Genomic DNA, 24,567 nt, shown 5'->3' with positions numbered 1-24,567 from the left:
TGTTGCACCAGTCAAAAGACAGCACATGATGCCCCAGTGTAGGTGGAGAACAACTGAGTGATATACAAAGACACAATGTTGGTTTACAACAATCAGTTGTTGCTAGAAGAGACTTGCATAAAGAACTGTGCAGAACTTACAGTATTTGAGTGAATCCCATGAAAAAAAAACAGCAGTAGCAGTGATTTTAAAATATTTAGAAAAAATCCTACAGTGCTAAGTATCCAGTAAACCAGAAAGGATTGCACATTCTTGAATATCTAATAATCTTACTGAACAACTGCTGCAGGAAAAATACAAGACACACTGAAACCATGCTCAGACTGCTGAAGACAGAAATCTCATGACTGAGCTCATTATCTAGAGTAAGTGCTGTGGTATGAGAAACTTCCACTGAATTCTGCTCAAAAGTCAAGATTATCTTGTTGAATTGTAGTAGATCAAAAAGAATTATTTTCCTGAATTCTTCATCATCACCTTCAAAAAGAATTGATTGATCATTTGCAGTGTTTTCTTGTTGAAGAAAGTCCTAAAAGAGAAGAATCTGTGGGTATAGAAATTATGCTGCTAAAGTAGGAAGTGCTATAATGCAATGTTATGCCTCATATTGAGATGTCTTAGGTGATAGCAACATGGAAGAATACATATTGCTCTGGAAGAAAAATTCCATCTGTAGCAATTTCATGTAAATAATCCAGACACCTGCTAAAGATTTGTTTGAAGAATATTTATCTGCTGAATGGTCCATGTAATTTTCAGTTCATCTGAGGAGCAGCTGATGGCATGCTGAAGAAAGAAGATAATGTTGGCACACACACAAAAAAAAGCAACCTCAACCAAACCAAACCAGAAAAAAACCACCCAAAAAAACCTGCTCATTTTCAATCTATATAAGAAGCCCTTGAAAACAGAAAAGCCTTATTTTTTTGCTTATGAAAAAAATAGTCTTGATTTTCAGGTAGTTGTTTTCCATGGGAGTCAGTAAGAGATTAAGAACACCCTTTCAGTAATCAATTTATCAGTTAAGAACACCCTTAGGAACAAAGCAGAAACACTTTGCCAAAGATAGCAAAACCAAAAGAGAAACCTATTCAGAACTGTGTTTTGTATTTGGATTATTTTTCCTGTCCTTCAGAATTGCATTTTACGAACAGAAAATAAATTTGGTACAATCATTTCCCTCTTTCATAAGGTGGATGCAATTTTTCTGAGTGAAAAGAACAGATATGGAAGATTCAGACAGCAATTTTTCTGATACTAGTCAAACATATGGGAGAAAGATGCCATTGAAGTCCTAAGAAATTTCTGCAAATATTTTTAGATAAGTTGGAGTCAGCCAAAGCCAAACCCATCCCCAGGAATTTTTTAAAATAAATTATTATCTTCAGAAAGTTTTCAAAATTTAGATGTCAAAAAATAAGCTGTTGACACATGAAATGATAATGAAGTATTCAAAATAATTAATATGAAAATTACTATCATGCCTAACATTTAAGTTACCAGATGTACATCTAAAGCCAAATAAATAATTGTTCAAAGTTACTTTAAAAATGAAAAATAGAAATTTTGTAACTGCAGTTGCCTGAAATTTTGTGCTGTGCCAAAGAACATGGAATAATAATTTTCTTTACTTTAAAAAGTCAAAGAAAATGGTGAATTACTCTTCCTTACAAGTGTCCTAGCTAGTTGAATGATTTAATTTTTCTTTTATTTTTATAAAGTTACTAGGTCGCTTAGGCAACCTTTTGAAAAAAAAAATTAAGATTCATTCAGTTAAGCATAGAAGACAACAGAGCAAAGGAGTTTCTTTTTTGAGACAAAAAAAATTGAGTTGAAGAAAGAAAACATTTGCAAGTAATTTGATGCAAAAAATATCAGTATCAGGCAGTCCTAAATATTAAAAAAAAAAAAACCAATAGCTGAAATTTGGTTTTATTGTAAAGATGTATGTCCAGTTTAGCATCTGAAATATGAGACAGCAGTTTTTATCCCAGTGTTAGAAAATGCATGTATTTTCCAGAATATGAAACTAGTAAAAGATTACAAGCAATGTTAAACCATAAATTTGAAATTTTCCTGATACTGAGAAAACAATGCAAAAATCCTTCAAAATCCTGAATTAAAAACCTTAGCATGAAAAGGACATAGCACAGGAGGTTCTCTTACAGATGATCAACAAGGACTCTGGTACGAATTACAAATTTGTTCCTAAGAACATTTCTAGAAGTGTATTTTCTCTTTCACATTGACTTGTTTGAGGTAATGGTATTTCAGAGAAATCCAACAGTTCTTTAGTTTGGACCTTTATGCAAAAGCCAAACTTGATTTCACAGTTCCAGGCAGCAAAAATGTCTGACTTTGGAGAGTTTTAGTAAAGTAATGGGAATATTTTCTTGTTTTGGTTGAATACAAAGTGGATGTAGAAATCTCCAGCTATTCTCCAGATGACAGCAAGTAATGGAAAAAGGAAAGAATCCTGACTCTCTCTTATAATTTTGAGGTTAAAAATGCATGTACAATGTGCAGTGAAAAATAGGCTTTACCTTTCAGAAGTGCAATAACCTGCTAAAATCTCCTTCCTCTGAGAATCAAGAACAGAGAAACATGTTCAGTGGATGCAGATGAGAAAAATTGGTTTTAACTGTTCCTTATAGAGGATTTAGATGGAAATACAAGCATCATTTTCATAAACGGTTACTTAGGTCTGTCAATTAATACAAAATAATTTTGGAATTTTCAGTGTTTTGTTGTTGGGTTTTTTGGGGGAGTTTTACAGGGGCTTTTTGGTTTGTTTTTTTTTTTTTGGGGGGTGGGGTTTGGGGGGGCATTGTTTTTTTGGTTTTTTTTTGGTTTATGTTGCTGTTTTTTTGGGTTTTACAGGAAGTCTGGCTTGTGCCTTCCATACTACAGCCATATTCCTGCCTCTTAGCTTGCACTCTAAACCAGGATAAAGGGATGTGAAAATAAGACAAGAAGCAGAAAGGGAATAAAAAAAGGTCTCCATTTCAGCTTAAATAACTATGATAATAAGTTTGTTTCATGCTCTTGCTATGATTAGGAGTAGAGTTAGTATTTTTTAAAGGATGGTATTTAATTTCTTTTCATTCCCTTTATTCATATCTCTCTCTCTCTCTCTCTCTCTCTCTCTCTCTCTCTCTCTCTCTCTCTCTTTCTCCCAGAATAAGTAGGGGAATGATGGTAGGGAATGGAGCACTGCAAATCCCAGGGTATAAATAGCTCTGCCTGAGCCTAACAATAACTCTGCTGCCACCAACACAGAGCAGAGAAAAGGCAAGAAAATACTTTAACAGTATTTGTCATGCTTGTCAGGGGGAACACTTTCCTACCTAAAAAATTGTGAGCAGAAATTTGTATCAGATGATTAGGTCAATTTTCTTGAGCTTGATACAAACTGTTTCCTGGTGTCTCTTCATGCTCTTCATGCTCTTCTCTCTTTTGACAGTCATGTTATTTCACACTTATCAAATAATATGTCCATAACTGTGTCACCCAAATTCAACTGCAGCTGCTCTGATATGAGGCTCAAGATAGCATATTAAAATTCTTAATGAGATAGTTTAGGTAAATGACATTTGATGCTTGTTTTGCTCCCTCCAGTGCTGTGGTTGAAACACAGAACACGAAGAAGGGATCTGGGAGATGATTTGAGATTTTTGGAAGCTTTCCTTGATTGTGGTGCATCCATGACATGGGGAAGATCAGGTAGAGATAGGGGAAAAAAAACAATGGGGGCAAACATGGAGTGAAGATGATGCTCATAAAGCAAGTTAGGAAGCAGGGAAACAAAATATCTTCAATAATCAAGTATATTAAAAGGTTGCAATGAACTAGAGCAAGAAACAGTAGTAAGTGATTCGATGTTTCATGCAGAGCAAAAAGATATTTATTTTTGATATAATCAAAAATAAAATGAGTAAAGAAAGAAACCATAAAGATCTTTGAGAAATCATCATCAACAACAAAAAAACTAATTCCAAACCCACTTCTAAAATAGGAGGCTTCTCTAGAGAGAACACTGGAAGTCAAGGAACTTGTGAGATTGAAAAACAAAAGGCAAATGACAGAAAAACCCTCTTGATGGTCAGAGTTCATTACAGTTTCTGCAGTCACAGAAGGGAGAGTCACACAAGGGTTGGATCAATTAAGAGGATCAAAAGAGGATTCACTATCAGTGAGAGGAGAAATAAAGGGAGCAAGATGAATAAACAGACAGGAAAAAGATGAAAAACACTGTAAAAGGACACAGTTCAGAGGGGAGAAAGGGGCTGCTCTCTGTCCAACAAAAATGTGCTGTAAGTAACGTGAAGACTCCTGAGTTATTACTGAAGGAAAAGTGAATTTTCTCCCATGACCTACATATTATGAATCAGATACTTGATGCTATTTAAGTCCTTCACTGGAGAACAAACACTAATCCATGTCACACTGACACTTCAATGTTTTTCATGAATGGCAGTACTCAAATCCAGAAAAGTGGCCTGCAGCATTTGTCTTCTACTCTTGAGGAAACCTCAAGAAACAACTTTGCTGTAAACTCTAGCATGCAAATATCTAATATCAGTGAAACATATTTCTGTGTATATATGGAAGCTTGCTACTTTTTGCTACAAGATTTTGTGCAATTTCTTTGATACGTTACTTTGCACTGTGTGTTGCTAATAAGACAAAATCTGGTGACAAGGAATGAGGTTTAAGTGACACTAATGATGTTTTTTAAAGTGATTTTGTGGAAGGACACCTATGCTTCCACAATAAGAGCTGCCCCATCACCAACACCACCTGTAGGAAAAAGTAAAAAGATTACTAGAGAGCTGATAGCTGACAGGTAAAGTAAATGACAATTTCAGTCTTGTGTTAAAAGGAAAATTGAACAAGCATAGTGAGTGGCGCTTTCTTAATTAGATTTTAAAGATATTTATGACACTGCCACTCAAGTCAGGATTTGCATTTCAATATCTTTCTGACCATTCTTGCCAGTTCTTTCATGACACTAATGAATGAATAAGATGCTGCTTTTTGTTCCAAAACCAGTTAACTCTTTGCATTTTATTGCACATTTTAATGACTATCTTATTTATCTATATTTGTAGACAGGTCCTTTTTTGAATCTCTGGTGATTTAAAAGAAAAAAATACACTAAATAAATTCCCTGAGTCTAAAATTCCCAGTCAACTTCAAAAGTCTCCTAGAGTATTCTTCCTGTCACTTATCACAATATACTATTTTTCAGAATGTGAAAAAGGTAGCAAGGCATCTCCACTTTTAAATTCATGTTACTAAAATAGGATTTATTGCTCATCACTTTGCTGCTACTTAGCATTCAATCTGACAATCTGGTTCACCTCACTTAATTTTGGATCACTGCAACCAATGTGCTGGTCTTTATGTAAGCTAGTTACCAGCCTATACTTATCTGCTTCTTAACTTTGTTAGAGGTGTTTAGGATGAGAAGAGTTATGCTTGTTTCTCTTTTGATGAGAGCGACTCGCTGAGGTTAGCTCAGCTGTAGGCATCTACACAGTATAGTATACATGTACATGTTGTCATCACTATCTTCAGAGTTTGCTAAAAAACCAAGGTGTTATGAGTCTTGAAGGCACCAAAAAGCCTCACTGGCCCTGCCCAGCCCTCAGGGGGACCCTCATCTGTACACCTTGCCCATGGACCAGGATTCCCATTTCAGCTCAGCCCAAGGCCATCAGTCCCTGCCTGAGTGGTGCAGCAGTGCCAGTTCCCAGCCCTGTCTCTGGATGTCTCTAGGCTATAGCCTTCCTTCCAGCTCTGTCTGTGCTCTCATCTCCTCCTGCTCCTTACTGCACTCCCTGGGTAGACCTTGAACTTGACTTACCACCTTTCCAGGACTGGGGCTACTGTGGAGTCTGTTACCAGCACCCAGCTCTGCTCATTCTGCTCAGGTGCTGGAAGACATTTCTCTGTCAGTAAAGTCCCTATCAGTGCAGGGGTCACTCAGTTCTGTTGGACTCCCCTTCAGGATGAAGTGTCACCCTGCTTAGAAAGCTGAACTTGTCTCTCCAGTATTCTCTTGTCTACCCTCAATTTTGTTTTTAAGACCAAATACCTATCTACAAGGTGCTGCTGCTTATGAAAATCCCACAGTTCATCCATAGGATGTTAAAAATTTCCTCTCAAGCACATGTAAAACCCATAAATATCACTGACATGGCCAGAAAATAGAGAGGTTTGCCTTCCTTGCTCATATATGTTACTTCTGCATACTTTTTTAAAATGAACCTTACTTATCCTTAATGGTCATTCAATGACCTTTGAAATGCAGTCACTAACTACAGCACATCTACATCAACACTGCTTATGAGATGCTGTGTCTTGCTCATATAAATGTACAGTTTCTTAGCTTCCAGCTGTAGAAAATAAGAACAAAATCTCATTTCAGGTATTTCAAGTGAATTTTCTTTTTGTCATCTAATTCATACCCCTGCCACTGCACAATTGTTCTCCACAATGTATTTTCTAAGAGCTCTCTTGATGTATGGTGTCTTCTGTTGTAACTTTTGTGCTACTATCATTCATTTCCTTTATTGCAGAAGACAAAGACATTTTATTGGCATACTCCTTTCACTTGGTGTTTTATCTACTAACTTTTTCAAATACAAATCCTTCACAAACTTTTTCTGGAGTTTAAATAAGGATTTTGGTACAGATGACTGTCTCACAGTTCATTTGGTCTGCCCCATCCCTCAATTACCTTTTGCATTGTCTATTCTAAATTCCATTTCCACACCTTTTGTAGAGTTGTGGTGCACTGAAGTGAATGTTAAAATCCCTGTGAATTTACTGATTATTTAATCTTGTTTGCCTTCAGTTCAACGAAGTAGTCCTACATTAGCTTAAAATAATAACTCCATGCTTAAATTTAGCAAAGTACAATGTATTCTATGACTGAAGCTGCTGTGTGCTTAACTAATTGCTTAAGCAAGGATCTGCATATGCTGCTCAACTTCCATCAAATCTCCTACTTCAAACAATTTATGAAAAATAATGAGTAAATTATTTTTTGGCCACCTGTGCTATTGCTTAATAAAACAGTTAATAAAAACTGTTTTATTTCTTTGCAACACTGATATATATTATTGGATATACTGTGAGGAATTAATTTAATGTTGTCTCAAGGCCTATAGGAAGAAGCTACCTGAATCAAGTTTTACCAGCTCTAACTGTCCTGTTCACTGGACAACTAACTCTGCCTTGTAGAAAAATCAGTGTTCAGTTTACCTCCCTGAAGATTAAACCCATGTCTGCTTAGCAACATCCTCTCCCTCCAAACATACATTCCTCAGTTACTCAGCATCTCAGTGGTAACATCTTGTTGGCTTTTCTTCTTATGGCATATACACCTACATGTGGCATACTACTTAATATAGCCAGGTAAATACAGGTGTTTTTGACCTGTGTGATGCATGGACCTGGGTGCAACATTTGAACAAAGCCCTTCCCAGCTCTTGGGCCTTCTGAAGAGATTCATCAGCATAGGATAATCCTACACAATGCCCACAGTGCTGAGCTGAGATGTAATCAGCTATGGAGTGAGTTGATCTCAAACCAGAAGAATGCAGCAATGGACCTCGGGAACTCCAGCCACTGTTCTTCATTCTCTGTGCTATATTTTCTTACAGATTGTTGTGTGAGAAATACAAGAGTGCTAGAACTTCAGTCAGTGTCACAAAGGGCCAGGGGTTTTGATGATACATGAGTGGCAAAAGGAATACTGGTGGAGTTTTTTTCCTCCAGTTTCTGGAGCACAGTAGGTAGACTACTGCTGTGAATGAGGGGGTAGAAAACATGTTTGTTGCCTTTGGCTTGATCTTTTATTTTTTATTAGCTATACAATTCAATTTAATAATTCTAACAAGCCCCAAAGTATCTTTGAAGAGGGTACTTACCTCATAAACTCAATCCAACACCTATTATTACTTCTTGCAGCACAATGAGGTTCAAGATATAAGACAATTACAAAGACAAGTTAAACAAAGAAAGCTTTATCCTTGAGCATAAAATACACCTTTTTACTGGTGTAAGAGTATGTTGCCATACATTATGGTTTTCTTTAAGGACTCTAACCTCTTATTTTAAGAAGTGATAAAAATAAATAGAATATAAAACTGTTTGCAGTCTGAAGTCATTCAGTTACACATTGTACCTTCTCAGAACAACTCAAAGTGCTTTTGGCACTACATGACAGATATAAATTTTATATATCCCTCCCTCCTCACTGCAGTTAAGAGTAATGGCATGATATTGTGAAATAGAAACATCTGCATACTGGTAGTTGTTCTGGACTGTTGAATCTTACATCAAATTTTTAATTCATAGTTCTGCAAACTCAGCCTCCATCTCTCAATTTTAGCTGGTTTCTTTGTCAAAATACTCCTTATAAAATCTGTGACAATAATAATGGCAACAGGAAAGACTAGGAAATGTCTTTCTATTTTATTCACTACCCTGGCTCCTTCTAAGCATTTTTATGTTGTTCTTCACAAAGCAAATAATCTTACACATATTCCTCATCCATTGCAATGGAAAAAGAAATGGATTACATTAATTATTTTTAGCTGTAAACCAAGTATAGTTTAGCATTCAGCAGTGGTTTGCAGTAATCCTTCCTTCATACTATAGCGCACTGCACACTGACAGACATTTACCCCTAGTTCATCTTGTGATTAGTTAAAACACACTTTCTATAACATTTCCAAAGAAATCTCTAACTAGCTGTCATTTACCCTGCACATGTCCAAGATTAAAGTCTCTCTTAAACTTTTTACTGATACTCAGAGGGAGTTCCTAACTGAGGTCTTGGCACTTGGACTCTGAAGACAAAAAAGAAACCTGAAAGTCAGTTATGATTATAGAATAGGAAATCTACCAACCAAAATGCACTCAAGTGATAGTCAGACCAGGCAGATGGACCTGCTAAACAATTTAGCTGTCATCCAGATCTTCACCCTCACTTTGAAAGCTTTGCCTGTCCTGCTGAACCTCATAGATCTGTCTAGTTTTAACTTCAGAACTTTGGATCACTACTCACCTATCAAATATAAAAAGACCAAAACTTTAAGCATAAAAAGATCATCTTTGTTCACAACTAGCTCTGCAAAAGCAGATGAAAATTTACAGGAGGAGTAAGACACCCATATATGGACATATTACACAGCTGTACCGATGTCCAAGAACGCAGACAGTTTAAGCCTTCCTAAAGCTTCTCCTCTACATCCCTGAGACACAATGTGTCCTCACACAGCTTTTTCAAGTATGTAGCAATTGAAATGCAAAATCTAACAATGCAGCGTGGCAAAAAAAAATCTGAGGTCAATTTGGTCTGCAAAGAGAACAAATTGCCTGAAATTAGTTAGAAAAGACCAAATATCACTGTTCTTCTGTGTCCAGGCAGAGATTGCATTGCCAGGCTCAGCCAAGCTCTCAAGGTTCACATGTTAATGGAGTAGAAACCTGTTTCTGACTTCTCCATGCCATGGCAATAACACAGATTTATCAAGCTTGACACGTAGACATTGTCCTTGTAATCACTTGCCAACACCTTAGTTTGACGAATACTCACTAATGGAATAACAATACTTTAAACCATTCTAATAATTTATACTTAATTTTCTTGATTTAGAGATAAAAATCTGGAACTTTTTCACATTTAAGCTGTGTTAAAGAGAGTAATGTTGATTTTTTCATATTTTCTATCTTCCAAATACGAACACTTCTCATGGATTAAATGCTTTGAAAGATATGTAATAAGAATTTTTTTCTGAAGTACAAGTGGCACGTTTACTTTTTTTAGTTCCACCTGCTGGTTGCTAAACATTCAAATGTACTTCTCTGACCTTAGTTGAGGGTTATTGTTTTGGTTTGGCTTGGCTAATTTTTTTCAAAAATCAGTATGTCATCACCATTTAAAACCATTGGTAGATATTAAACACTTTCAATATGGAGACCTCAAATATTTTGGCAATATAGAAGGCGAGGGGGAAATGAGGCCTTTGATAATTATCAGGAGGCTTAGTATTATCTATTTAGTACCATGTTCCCAAACCCAGTTAAAGCATTTCTCAGCACCTTCTCGTTATTATTACAGTGTCTCTGTAAATATCAGCATGGTTTTCTAAGCCAGCCTCCTGTTGCCACAACACAGCCCTGGTATTTGGTGCTACTCAGCATTCTTGAAATCACCAGAACCTTTAAATGACCCAACAGCACCACTAGAGCAGAGCTGAATGAACTGAAGCATATAAAGAAACAACCTGTATTCTTGTACAATTTTTTGCAATTCCCAGTTGCTCTTCTACCCACAGACTGATTACGTTTCCATTGACCATGAAACTGAACTGAGACATTTGTGTTCAGTACTTACTCTTGTGCTAAGATAAGCTCATTAATGAACTTTGCAATATTTTCAGGAAAAACCTGAAAACTATCAAAGTATAATATCTAATAGAATTTAGATGTAAAAGAACTGGTAATTTTTGCTAATTTTGAAAAATTCAAATGTCATAATCCAAATATTTCAAGTATCATAATTCATTTTTTAAATGGATTTAATTTTATTATAATCCCTATTTAAAGTCACATAATGTATTTTCTGCCACTAAAGAATGCATCAGATTACTAATATTTTCCTTACTCAAAACATAAAATTAGAGAATGAAAAATAAAATGTATGAAGTTCTGAAGTTTTCCTTCAAAGTTTAATACTGACCATTGCAAACAGGATTCAAAAAAAATTTAGATGTCTCTGTATTTGTTTTGAAAAAAAGTCAGCTATATAAAACCTCAGTTTCAGCATGACATAATAGCTACATTTTTCTCTCTCCCTCATTTTCTTGATTCTACCTTTGGTCTTCTTATTCTGATTATCTGTATTAGGATAAAAGCTTCCATATGATATTAAAGTTTTTTAGGAAATTTCCAACTTTAAGGCAAAACTTCCCTCTCACAGCATAATTCATCTTCACTTCTGTGAAACCTGTATTTGTCCTCATACTTTCACATAAGCTCATGCCTTTACAGCATACATACAAATAGTCCTCACTGATGAAACTGATTTTGTCTAGAAAAAATGATAAGTTTTATTTAATCTCTGGATTTCTTGTAAGTTGCTTTTTGAAAAGTGACCTGAATGTTCGAGAGCTCTAGTTTTTCTGAATCATAAAGGTATGTGGTCTTAGAGCCTCTCGCTACAGCTGAAAATTGGTTTTAGTAACAATTACATTGTTTTTCAGAGTCAAAAAACCATTGTCAACTAAAAATACTGCAAGCAATCCACCATTCAGTATTATAGAGCTATCACTGTCATCCTCTGGGAGTGAAAGTCAAAAATTTTAAACTTTTATATAATATTTATGAATCATAATTATGTTTGAGTATTAGGCTTTGAGAAATCAGATACTAAAACTATGATCTCATATAGAGCACCTGATGCATATATATATTAATAAAATAATTGTTTTAGCTTCTAATTTAGATATGTTGCATAAAACAGAGAGGGATATCTTATAGCACAGCAAACTCCATTTTTTTATCAATGCTTTAAAACCCACAGTCTACCTACAGTAGATAGGAATTGAATTTTTCCATAAAACAACGTCTGAGACAGAAAGGTAACAGCTGATCAAAAGCAAACAGCAATGTAGTTGCAATAAAATCCCATCTGCTTGACTAGGATAATTTGAGAGATGAAGAAGGAGAGAAAGTGCATGAAAGTGCATCCATGACCAGCTGTGGCATAAAGTGGACTTAGACCCTGATGGAACTTAAGGATTTTTGCAGTTCTAAGGCACCATGGTCATGAAGAACTAATGAATCCTAATTTAAATGTTTCCCAGAGCATCCTAGAATGCTCTAAAAGTGCATTCAAAAGAAATTACAGAGTTTTGAGACAACATTTTCAGAGAATAAGTAATTTTTTCATTGAGGTAGATTTATTTACTCACAGTTTCTTGTCTAATATTTCAGTCTTATACTTTCATACCGCTAAAGTCAAAATCTTTATTAAATCATTTATACTTTGTTATTACCTCTCTCTAATTAGCTTTATGTTCATGTATCATGGTACTGTTTTAGCAGCTTCACCAAGTGATTCATTAACAATGTTGGCTTTTGGAAGATAATAAAGTATTTGGAGCTAGGCATTGGATAGGAATGGGAGGGGACTTTTGTTAAAAAAACTACCAACCAACTAACCAACAACAACAACAAAAAAACCAAAAAACAAACAAACAAAAAACCAAAATCCATGTGAATCAACTGAAATCTTCCAAAATTTCAATTCTGTAAAGAGCTAGAGTAGAGAATTCAAAGCGTAATTATCAACAACACAGTAATCAAGACATTGGTTTTGAGTCCACACTATAAAACTTTGTGGCTAAGTAGTTTTGCTGTCAAGGATATGAACTAATGCTAAGGTAACTATAAGCTTTTAGGACTGAGATTCAGTCTCCATTCGTCACCAAACCGGACCATACAGAAAGATAAGACTTTCAGACTGAATAACTGCCTGTAAATATCCCATGGCATTGAAGAGAGCCCAGATAATATAATTAAGTTAATCTTGAAGATTCTATGGAGTCTTGAAGACTCTACTCACTGAGCAACTGAGATGATTGAGTATCTTGCTTCTGTGATATAATACCATTTAAAAATTAATGTTCAACAGACAGGTAACAGGTTGTACATGAAAAATTAGCACACACTTGGTAATGACAAAATTATCTTAAGGATGACTAATATTTCTTAATACTAAAAGGGTCACCCTTTCTTTATTGCATTAGTGCTAATTCTAAGTACTAAATTTTCATTATCTTTATTGAGGTTTTATAGTCTTGTTGACTTTTAATGTTGTGAGTGAACCATGATTTCTAACTTCCTCCTTGTACTGTGAATGCTAGAAACCTACTTTGCTTTAAAGTGTCAGTCTTGAAGAGGACTGAGTAATTGAGTCTCAGAAATGTTCACCTTACAGACCTACAACCATGAGACCATAAAATTCTCCTGAATATGAGTGCACTGCATCTGAAGAATTATTTTCAATAAATTTGGGGTTAAAATTTTGAATAAATGTGAAAAATGTCACAGTGTGCAGGAACCTATTTTATACTATTTCACCTAATTTGCTTTTCTACTAGGAGATAATTGAAAGAACTATGATAAAAAACTACAAGTGAAATGTAGTCTCTTTCAGTTTCAAAAATCTTTCATACAAATCCACTACAAAATTTGTGTACTAAGGATGACACAACAAGTAACAAGTTATAGAAATCTGTTCAATGTTTTACTGTGGGGTTTTTTTTCCCTTACTTTTAGTTTTAAGAAACTATAAATGCCTTAAGAAAAGATACTTGAAAAATTCAATGTGTTACATACCCTCTGATATTTTGAGACCACATAAAATGGTCTGAAAGCAACAAAAAGACCACTCTTTGTACTGAGATGTGAGCTTTTCTCAGGCTGATAACAGTTTCACTGATTACTGAGTAATTCTGCTTTCTGTTTTCTGTCCAAAGTACTGAGCAGAACTTAAATTTAGAAGCAATTACATGGTACAGAGTGCACATCATCCACAGATTGCACACTGGCCTCCACCATAGTATTGCCCAAGTGCACCTAGCCTGCAAACATTCACTGCTTTCTTCTACGTTTATTCCTTCTGTCTTTCATGGCAGGGTCTTCTCATGCCATACTGAGAAGTCACCTCACTATTGACAGTCAAGTTTCCAGGGAATTTCTCTAATAAACATATGGTTTGTTTTATTTTCTAGGAGTAATAACATGTGGTTAGAGGCTGTGGCACACAGAATACTCCACGTGGGCTGTGCATGCATTAACTACTTCCCTTGAAGAACATTGCCTAAGACAACATATGCCATTTGAATCCGACTTTAAAATTAGGATGAATCAGCGCTATGTTCTGAATGTAACATGCAAAATGCTGCAGGCTAAAATCCAACATTGAGCTAAAGATATTTTTGGAAGTGTAATGCTCCAGATATTGTTAAAGACTCACTTTTAATGTTACTTGGAATGCTGAAATTAGTTTTTGAAAGTTGCAGAGCATTTTTACCTAGTCTTTTATGTGGTTGTTGTTTTCACTACTGCTAAATTTATAAATAAATAAAAATATATCAGACAGTTGCTCTAACTCAGATACCTTTTTGTATTTAAGTGTTAGCTGTGGAGTATACAGAAAAAATCCGTTAAAATTTATCTTTTGTACACATCACAAATGCATGACAAAATATCTGACAGCAAACCATTAAAGCTGAGGTTTAAATAGCACTGAATTATCTACTTTAAATACCTTTGCCATTATATGATCACTGAAACCTGTCAGCCTCTTTTAGTGTTCACTAAAAACATTACTAATTTAGGTCAAGATATTTTGAACTCAATAGACCAGTATGTTACAGTTTCTATTTTTATATGAAGAAAAAGCATTCTGATATGATCACTGAAAATCTGTGTGTATAATGCCACTGTCAGGGGACATTTGCCATGGTCCTTCACTGGGGGAACGGCCCTCTAAGACAAAAATGTCTTGGAATCAATTTTACTACAATTAAAGAAAAAGTCTGTTCTTTCTAGCTGGAAATCTAGAATTTTTGTGGCAATAGGAAAGTTTTACTCCTTTAAATGTTTATTCTTTCTATTTTATCCTTTCTCATCTGTTATCTTCTGAGAAAAGACACAAGGTTGGTGTGATAAAAGATTGGATTAAAAAAAAAGATGTTTCTTTGTAAGGAAACAAAATGTTTCCTTGACAGCAGTGGAAGTCACATGGTAGTATCTCTCCTTGAAGATGTTTTGCAAAAGAAGAAATTTCTGGATCAAGCTTCTATTAAATTTACCTTCATTTGTACTATTAAGCAATGCAAGCAACTGCAACTGTTGGCATTCTCAGGGTCAATGTGAGTCTTTACTAATCTGCAATAACATCTTCTAAGTCCTTCGTTCCCCACAGAGAAGGCAAATAAACCATGAATGGAAAAAGCTCCTCAGAGAAGCAAGCAAAAAGAATAGGAAGAAGTTAGGCAAGGGTATGGGTTCTGCCAGTGGGTCTTCTGTGTATGACAAGCACATCCCACATCTCACAAATGAAGCTGCTGTAGCATTTGTTCACACTATGGTAAAGAACACACTGAAAATTTTCCTCTGTTATTACTAAGAAAGTAGTAAAAAAGCTTATGAGGCTTTAAAGAATTATTTGAATGATTTGAAATTTCTTGTTTATATTCAGAAAGTGGAAGCAATATTAAGACAGATCTTTTAAACATCAAGTACTTAGGAAAAACTCTAATACTTTCCAATTCAGAGCAAAAAGAGGTGTTAATTTACTTTGTGGATGTCTGCATAATTATTTTTCTTAGCTGCACTAAGAGGACCAAACAAGGAAGGACAGGCATTTTCAAGTGTTTTTGCACCACATAACACTCTAAAATTCCCCTTATATACACATTATGTACACACTGTTTGCTAGAGACAACCACTAGATTCACCTACCCTCACACTGAGAACCTGACTGGAAAAAAAAAACATTTCAAGCTGGTTCCAGAGCTTTTTAGAAGTTTTCCAGTTTCTGTTACTAGTCCAAACTCCAACTCGTGTGTTTTTTCTCACAGTATAATATTGTGCTCACAAGACAGTGTTTTAAGCATATGAATTCATTTTACAGCTTTTAACTATTAACACTGAATGTGATGTTACAAAAAATTAAGCTAAGAATGGCACTATAAATAATGTGAGCCCCCTAAATTTATAAGGTAACTCTTACTACCCTTTAAGGCTTATAACATTGGGCTTTTGAGAGGTAAGGAACAGTGGAAGGTATTCCTCGTGTCTAATTTCTTCAAAACCAGGTCCATTTTAACTCAATTTCACAGGAAAGGTTGTGCTTTTCCAAACCAGAAGTTGTTACAAAATGACCCTTCTGAGAAGATTTTTTATGTTTTTTTCTCTCTTTATTATGACTCCAATGTTTTTAGTCAAACTAAATCTGGAGGAACCTCTTAAAAAACCCAAAACACTATTCTGGCAAATTTATCCTATATATTCAGTCTGAAAATTGCAAGCCAAAATATTTCTCTCTCATTTAGTTTTTATTTGTTTTTCACCTTCAATTTTTACAGCTGAAAATGTAGAAAAATTCATGACTAGGAAGCGCCTATAACCCCTAGCCATAAAACAAAATATGTCTCATGAAATACTGTTGGATGCTGGAGAATATTGCAACAGCCAGGAATCAGAATAGGTTTGAATTCTGTGATACTACAGAGAGAATCCCTCACTGGTGAATTTGACTGAAATAATTTCAGAAATTGAGGTAGTTCACAACATTCAAGAAAGTCAATATAAACACTAATTGAAATGTATCTTATTTGTTAATTGAAGCAAAGTGGGAAATTTCTATATTAAGCTTTTCAGTGAATTTCTACTGTCTTTAAAAGTCATTATATTTGCACAATAAGGTAGTTTGGCATTGCAGTGTAGTCTGCTTCAATTGAACTTCCCATAGAAAATCTCCTTGTCTTTTGTTAACTGAATGACATATTCCACTGAAGAGCTAAATCCATTTTGAAAAAGAAAAAGTGAAGTGCTGCTAGTAAAGTCACTCTAGCTTTCATCAGAAACATTATTATATTTTTATCAGTAGTAGGAAAATACTGTGAAGATCATTATTTCTTTATAATGCAGACTGCATTGCATTATATTTCTCAATATTTATTACACAGCATTACAATAAATTTTCTCCTTATCAAATCAAAATTTTGCACACAAGCAGTGCAACCTGAAAGATGAAGTTTCATTCAACTATAGATTGGCTGTGTATCTGATTAATCCTCTCCTTATAATTAAGTTGTCATAGCAATGCATTTTTAGTAGTACTGATTCATATGCCAGTAATATTCTGGAGACAGTGCTCTTGGTAGTTTTTTAGTACTCAGTTATGCTAAATTATAAAGTTAGCAAATACAAAAGTACTGGTCAACTTTCCCAAGCAGAAGAACATGTGATCAGACTTAAAACAGGCAAAAGTATCATCTGGCATACATCACAGAAAGCAACACAAAATTTTGGGTGGCTCAGCTCAAGAAAGTTAAGGCAGATCCTACATCTGTTTTATTTTCAATATAAATGCTTAATGATTAAAAAAATACTCAATGCTTTAAAAAAACAAGGTGATTATGATTACATCTTACTACAAAGAAAGAAAATGTAGTGGTTTTTTCCTAAAGGTGTTGCTTTCATATATTGGTACTTCTGTGGTATACCGGGCAGCTGTGCAGAAAAAGTATTGATAATAGGAAATCACTTTACTTTTTTACATGTCTTTCCCTCTGTATTTTTGACAGATCCATTAAATTACAAATATTTATAAGCTTTCAAGACAACAGAAAATCATCCTTCAAGGTCTAGGACTATATATCTTGGCTGCTTCTGAGGCAATTACAGCAAGTTGGACTCAATGATCCTTCCATTGAGTGGAAGGATGTGGGTCCCTTCCAACTCAGCTTATTCTGTAACTCTGTGATTCTGTGAAGTATGAGCATGCACAAGTCTGTGAGAGCAAAAAAAATTGCTTGGTATTTCATTCATTTTTTAAAATTCAGAATCTGAAGAATTATGTGCATTATTTTCTAGCATGAGGTAAAATGTGAGTCAAAGTGACATGAAGAAAAAATGGTGTTAGCTTATTTCTGTGGCTGAGAAAGGAAAAGAGAAAAAAACCCAAGAGATTATTTTCCTCACGACTCTCTAGAAAGCACAAGGTTTAAATTCTGCAGACTTTTTTGAGAAGATCATTGCATAGTACACATCCTCTAAAAGCTCCTTCAAAGGACTTATCAAGGGGAAAGTACATTGTGAATGCAATAACTGACCTAACTAATATAACTTAATGAAGATGTGTATTGATTTGGTTATGAGGAACTCTTAGCCTCTAAATGTATAAATGCAAAATGGTAATTGTTCACTCTGAAGTTTCTGACCTTCCCTGAATGATGTGAGAAACCTGCCTGCTTAACTCAGACTAGAATCTTGCAAGCAAGGGAAAGATGTGCAACTACCAAAAATTTAAATCACACTACATTTTCCTGTTTCATATATATACATAAGAGTCAAAAATTAAACCAAAAAAAGGGGGTCTGGACTGAAGCATGGTGAAAATCTAACAGTGACAAAGATGGAGTTACTAAGGGAAGTGTGGGGTGATGGAATTAAAAAGGGACCAAATAGTTAAGCAGAATTTAGCTGAGGATTTCCTGAGGATCAAAGCTAATACTACACTTTGAGCATCTAGAAAAAACAGTGGAATAAGCAAGCTGTCACTGATATGCAAAGTGAGACTTCCCAGAAAATAAATATAGTAAGAAATCTCATGATAGATGCATTAATAAGTGCATACACACAGTATATGTACCATTACCTTGTACCGTAATCAATAAACACATACATCACATTTTCCTTAACTGTTGTAAGCTTTCTCTTCTAAGCTGTTGTTGCTTTATTCTTCAAAAAGTACATCTTTGAAATTAATATAAATTACATGTTTAATGAAGGAATGAGCAGCCTAGTTGGACATTTGGGTTAGGGCCCATTACCAGAGAAGTGCAGAAGGTGCTGAAGGGTGTGAAGCCCTCACAGAGGGCTGGTACATAAGACAATAGAGAAGAATACCTGGCTCTTGTCTACTCTCACTACAATGTAAGCTGACAAGGCAGAATATCAAAAGACCTTTGTCCTTTTTTTGTATGGAATAGAGGCAATTTACCTCACAGTAGCTAATATAGGGCTGTGTTTCACATTTGTGCTGAAAACACCGTTGGTAACAGGGATGTTTTATTTATTACTGTGCAGACAAGGCTCTTCTGCCTCTCCCCCTACCCCACCAGTGAGTAGGCTGGGGGTGCACAAGGAGCACTTGGTGGGAGCACTGCTGGGACAGCTGACCCCAACTGACCCAAGGCATATCCAAGACCAAATGACATCATGTTCAGCTTTGAAAGCTGCAGAAATAAGAAGGAAGGGAAGATATTCAGGGATGACATTTGTTTTCCCAAGTCACCACTATGTGTGGAGCCCAGCTTTCCTGGAGATGGTTGAACACCTGCCTGGTAATGGGAAATAAGAAATGAATTCCTTGTTTTGCTTAGCTGGCAAGTGTGGCTTTTGCTTTATCTGTTAAAATGTCTTTATCTAAGCTAATGAGTCTTCTCACTTCTACCCTTCCACTTCTCTTCCCCATCACAGAAAGAGACACAGAATGGCTCTGTCAGTCTTAGCTACTGTCTGGAATTAAACCACAACAACCTTCTGTACAAAAGCCAGCCCATGGTATGAAGATGTTATCACCAGGTTCTGAGTAGGCTTTATCATTTGAATGCCTTGGAGAAAGGATGAATCACTCTCTACATTGCTATTACTCATCAAGTAAATGCAGTAGACTAGTCCCCCACTGTTGCTCATTTCCCATCACATTCCCCTTCAGTGAATAATAAAGATGACCCTTTTCTCAGACAAGGGTTATATCATCTTGCAAAGGTATATGTTTGAGAAAAAACTGCTTCTCTGCCCCCTTCTCTCATGATGCAGAATAACTTAATCCAACAGTAGATACAAAATGGTTCTAGATCTGATTGGTTCTTCGTTATGATTATTTATCAAATGCAAGACATAGAGGCACAGTAATAGTAAATAAATATTATACTTAATATTTCCTTTTCCCTAGTTTAAAGTCCAAGACAGGTAGAGAGTCAGCCTACAGATGACCAAGAAGACAGAGTTTCCAAATACTTTAAGTTTGCATATTAACTATTAAACAAGTCCCTTCCACCACACTTAAATTAAAAAAAAAAAATCTAAGCCAAAGCTTGTTTCGGATCATTATTTTGAAGCTGTAACACAAGTCATCACTTTCAATGTCAACTGAGATGGGACAAAATGTGTGTTTAACTTCATTCAGCACAGAGATTTTTACAGAGAGGAATATATGCCTTGGTTAATGTGGAAGGTGCTACTAGAAACAGTGAGCTGTTAGTTTAAAAAGAGCAAATCAGTGAGAAATGCTTTTTTTCTTGGCCTACAAAGTAGAATTATGTCATTCAAAAAAAGCATAAAAAGGGACTCTATAATGCTATATTCATTTATTGGATAATTATGACTTTGACTCAGGGATTCCTCTATGTTTTTTTATCTGACTAACAAAAATGGCCAGGCTGACATCATACTTTTGCTGTTATTCAGCAAACCATCCTATTACTTGTGCATTTTAAGGACTGTGTAAGAGTCAACCTTGACTACTTCATTCTGTTGCACAGACTCTCTCTCATGAAGGTTTTAAAAAAAGGACATTTTCGATACCACAGATCTCATTATTGCATTCATGTTCAATATTAATACATAACAACAAAATAATGTCAAACAGTAAAAGGGTGAATAGGAATGTCACAGCAAAGACAAAAGTGAAAGAGATGGAAAAAGGCTAGATATTTTAAACAACTTTTTTGTTACTATAGCCTAAGGCTTCCTCCTGGTTCTTTTCAAGCTGCAATAAAAATTATATTAAATATTTAAAATGTGAACAGGCAAGTTTACTTACTGTTTCCTGGATGCCAGCGTACTGCATTTAAATATGCATTGCAGTAATGGAAGAGAAATTCATGCTTAGATTGAGTAACTTCTCCTTGAAGTAAAGGTAGCAGATCATGTCCATCAATAATCCTGAGTAAGAAAGCATTTCAAAATCAGAAAAATAACTCAAACCTCACCTTCCTAGAAGATATGATAATTCTGCTCAGCTGCTGCTTAAAAAAACCCAAATCTGAATGGCCACCTCCAATTGGTCAATTTGGACAAAACCTTCAGGTGCTCTTCCCTTTGATGTTTACATTACCTACGGAAACAATTTTACATTTTGCCATTATGAATAGTTCCCTCAATTCTTTTTTTTCACTTCTGAGAAAGTGAACAGACATAAGTGAATAAATTGCCACAACACAGTCCTTCACATTCAAGTTTTAGGAGTAGTCTGGCTGAAGTAACCCTAAAACTAGAGAAAATATGTTGTTCTGTGCTAGCCTCCCTAGAAGTAGTGGTAATATCTCTGTTCAGTATTTTCTGTATGCCAGAATTTAAGACAGAAGTTGTAATTTCAAATTTGAATATTAACGGTTTAAATATGCATTTATCAACTACACACACACACACACACATACACATAAATATATATAAATTCTCTAAATGCTGCTAGACAATTTGATCATGCTTTGAAGGAGTCAGTCAATTTACATAAAAACTGAGTTATAAAATAAGCAAGACTTTTAGCTGTTTCCCTATATTAAACCTTTGAATTGCTGACATCAGCTGGGGAGAAATCATAGTCTGCATTTTTGACCTTGTATGAATTACAAATTTTTCAATAAGTCTTATCGGAAATTACTTTTTGCTGATATAAAAATCAGCATGTAATTCTTTCTCAAGCATTTTGAGCTACATCCCATAAAATTGTTTTGAAACTTAGAAAAAGTTTTAAAAGGTCTATGTTGATTTTCATTACCTTTACCTAGATGATCATTTCATTACCATTACATAAAAAATATTTTTCACGTTGGTGTAACTACTACAAGACAGGTCCTAAGTGTACTTTTTAAAGTCGCATGTGATAATTGAATTCTTGCCAGCAACTGTATGCAACAAAGCCATTCAGAATAGCGCTTTTCTCAAAGGATGGGCAGGAAAACTTCCTGGAATTTTGAAAGCTATCTTGTCTGATAACTGCCATCTGGGTGAATTCCTGTCTGTGGGGGTCTGTTAAAACAGAATCTTTCCCACTTTCAGTTTTGCATGTTCTCTTGCCTGAGTAACAGGCTCGTCTTGCAAGCTGGCTCATTAACAGATGCATGTCTATTGAACACTTTCTGTTCTAGAGCCTGTTGCTGGGGAAAAAGGCATCTCCAGAAAAATGTCTCCAGTACTCTAGCATTGCTTCAGCTGCTGGATTCAGAGGAATATATGAGACTTTTCTTTTCAATTACTAATTTCTCTTCTTTAACTAGGAACATCCATTCCTTTTCAACCTGCTTTCTCATAGTGACAAAGCATTAATTATATTGTTCTCTTATTTCTCAGGAAGAATTCAGTGGAGCTAAAAGAACCCAGCTGCTGGAACAAAAATACTTCAAGCTATTCTATGACCTAAGATGAAACAGTACTTATGGCATCAGTCTAGCACAGAAGAATCACAGTGGAACAACCTACAAGTGGAAGTAACACAACTATATTTGAATTTCTATAAAGGGGATCAAAGAAAACATCAGTACTTAGTATTCACTCAAGCAATATGAAAACAAAATGCAATAGATCTGCCACATAAAGAACAATCAGAACTTCTGAGGTTTGACAGAATTACTGCTTGTAGAGCATCTCTCAGGACCAACCTGACTAATTTTTAATGTCTTGGACTTGTCCTGCCCTGCCATTTCCTTCAAACACTCAATGAATTATCATTAGCAGAGTGACTCTGCTCACCAGTGGGCTTCCCAATGTGGATTCTTGATGCTTTGTTCTCAAAAGCTGTTTGTGAGTCATCAATGGGTTCAAAGCACATGCATATCAACAGGTTTCTCCACTCACTGGATTTGGAGAGCAACAGCATTTAGGCAGAGGCACCTTGCCACTGAGACTGTGTATCTCACAAACAAGATAAAGCCTGGGGATGTAGCAGTGTCAGGAAGGCATCTTATGAATTGTGGAAGTCCAGTGGCTTTTCTTATCAGGCTGCAAAACCCTGTATGGGATTATTTTGACTACTAGGTACAGAGGAAAAAAAACCAAACAAACAAAACAAAAAACTCCAAACAAACTGTGAGAAAAATGTAGCTGGTGTTTTGATGTGTTTTGTGATATTAAGCAGGTCACCGCTAAGCTCATGAAGTTTAAAGTAATTTACACTTAAAGTTTCTTTTTCCACCAAATTCACTCATGCAGAACAGAACCTTTTTTGTTACATTCATTTTTGCTTTTAGTAAGTAATTCCAAGTTTGATTTGACAGTACATTGATCTGATGGTATTCTGTTGTCTTTTTGGTGCTTGTACGGTGAGTTAAGCTGTATTTACATACAACATTTCTGTAAAATATTATCAATATGAAAAGAGACAACATGATATTGCAAGTAGAAAACCTAGTTTCTTATTTACATTCTCACCTCTACCTTAATAGATATCACCAGAATGAATAAAACACTCATGGCACTTGCTGTAAAACAGAGATGACTACAGAGTATACCTGTCAGAGGGTAGCTGTGCATCGGCAAGTTTAACAATGGTAGGAAATATATCCATGTTACTGGTTGGCTCATCAATATAGGCACCAGCCTGTACCACGCCAGGCCAACGGAGAAGACCTGGCACACGAATGCCTCCTTCCCAGTTTGTTGATTTTCCACCTGAAAAATTTAGTTTTTTTGCTGAGAAATCAATTTCTTCTTTGATAACTCCACCCCATTAGATTCAATTTCCAAATATTAAACATTCTGTCTAACTAGAATCTTTCCATTAGACAAATTTGTCCTAGTCTTAATTTTCTCAATTTTCTACCTTCTGTAGTACTTTCTCTCTGTAAATTTACTAATATGTATTAGACAGAGCTTATAAAGTGCATTTAAATTGCACCAAAAAAAGTAGTTGTAGAGATTAAAGAACATTTCACTGGAATCTTCATATAGGCCTAGATTGTGTAGCCTATAGATATGTGAACCTATAACCAAAACACAGGAATCCAAAAATAAAAAAAGAGCTATACTCTTTTTGAATCCAGAGAAGGTACATGACTTTTTATTAAAAATGGTGCTTAATGACTTTATATAAAGAAAGTACTAATTTAAGTATGTTACTTAATTCTCCAATTCAATGCATTATAAAGAAATTCACTTCAGTGATGGTACCTTTCAGGATGCTGTAAAGTTCTAAACCAACACAGTTGCATCAAATGCACTATCAACTGATTGCATTCAACAGTGACTTGCAGTCATTTACTGTTTCTACAAGATCCATCACTGCTGAGTCCTCCCAACATCTTTTGTAGAAGGGCAATGGGTTTATTCTCTGAGACCATGTTCACCATTACTGAATAAATAATTGACCTGACCTGGCTCTGTATGAAGAGGAATCACAAATGCTATTACCGATGTCCTACACAGTTGTGACTATGCAGAACACTTCAGGATGACCTTTGAAATTAATATATCACTTGAAAAAGAAACCTCTGTTAAGCAGATGGGTTTTGAATATGGTTAAACACAGTCAGGACCATTTGGAAATGAACTGAGATTTTATACAATTAATACGTCTGGAAAAACAGAAAGGTATTGGTTGGACTTCTGCCATTAAATGAACCAAATAGCAATTGATGGGTCAGGCCAAACTACTACAGGACTATTTTTTTCCTGTATCTCTCTTTTTCAAGTTAAAAAAAAAAAAAAAAAAAACCAAACCAAAACAAACAAAAAACCCAAACA

The 24,567-nt window shown here is 35.3% G+C and overlaps 1 protein-coding gene across 4 annotated transcripts in view; it reads right to left on the bottom strand.

Annotated features, from left to right (window-relative positions):
* The window catches only part of STS (steroid sulfatase), a 107,261-nt gene that overhangs the window by 7,876 nt on the left and 74,818 nt on the right, over positions 1-24,567 (bottom strand). For all 4 annotated transcript variants that reach the window (XM_066545337.1, XM_066545341.1, XM_066545338.1 and 1 more), the window contains exons 9-10: positions 23,337-23,496; positions 20,651-20,772 (exon numbers count right to left, since the gene is read on the bottom strand). In XM_066545337.1, coding sequence (XP_066401434.1) covers positions 20,651-20,772; positions 23,337-23,496 — 282 coding nt within the window. The remainder of the gene's footprint in view (positions 1-20,650; positions 20,773-23,336; positions 23,497-24,567) is intronic.

This window comes from Molothrus aeneus, chromosome 2 (assembly GCF_037042795.1).
Source record: "Molothrus aeneus isolate 106 chromosome 2, BPBGC_Maene_1.0, whole genome shotgun sequence".
NCBI lineage: Eukaryota > Metazoa > Chordata > Aves > Passeriformes > Icteridae > Molothrus > Molothrus aeneus.
Note: the sequence above shows the minus strand (reverse complement) of the source record. Positions and strands in the feature narration are given on the sequence as shown.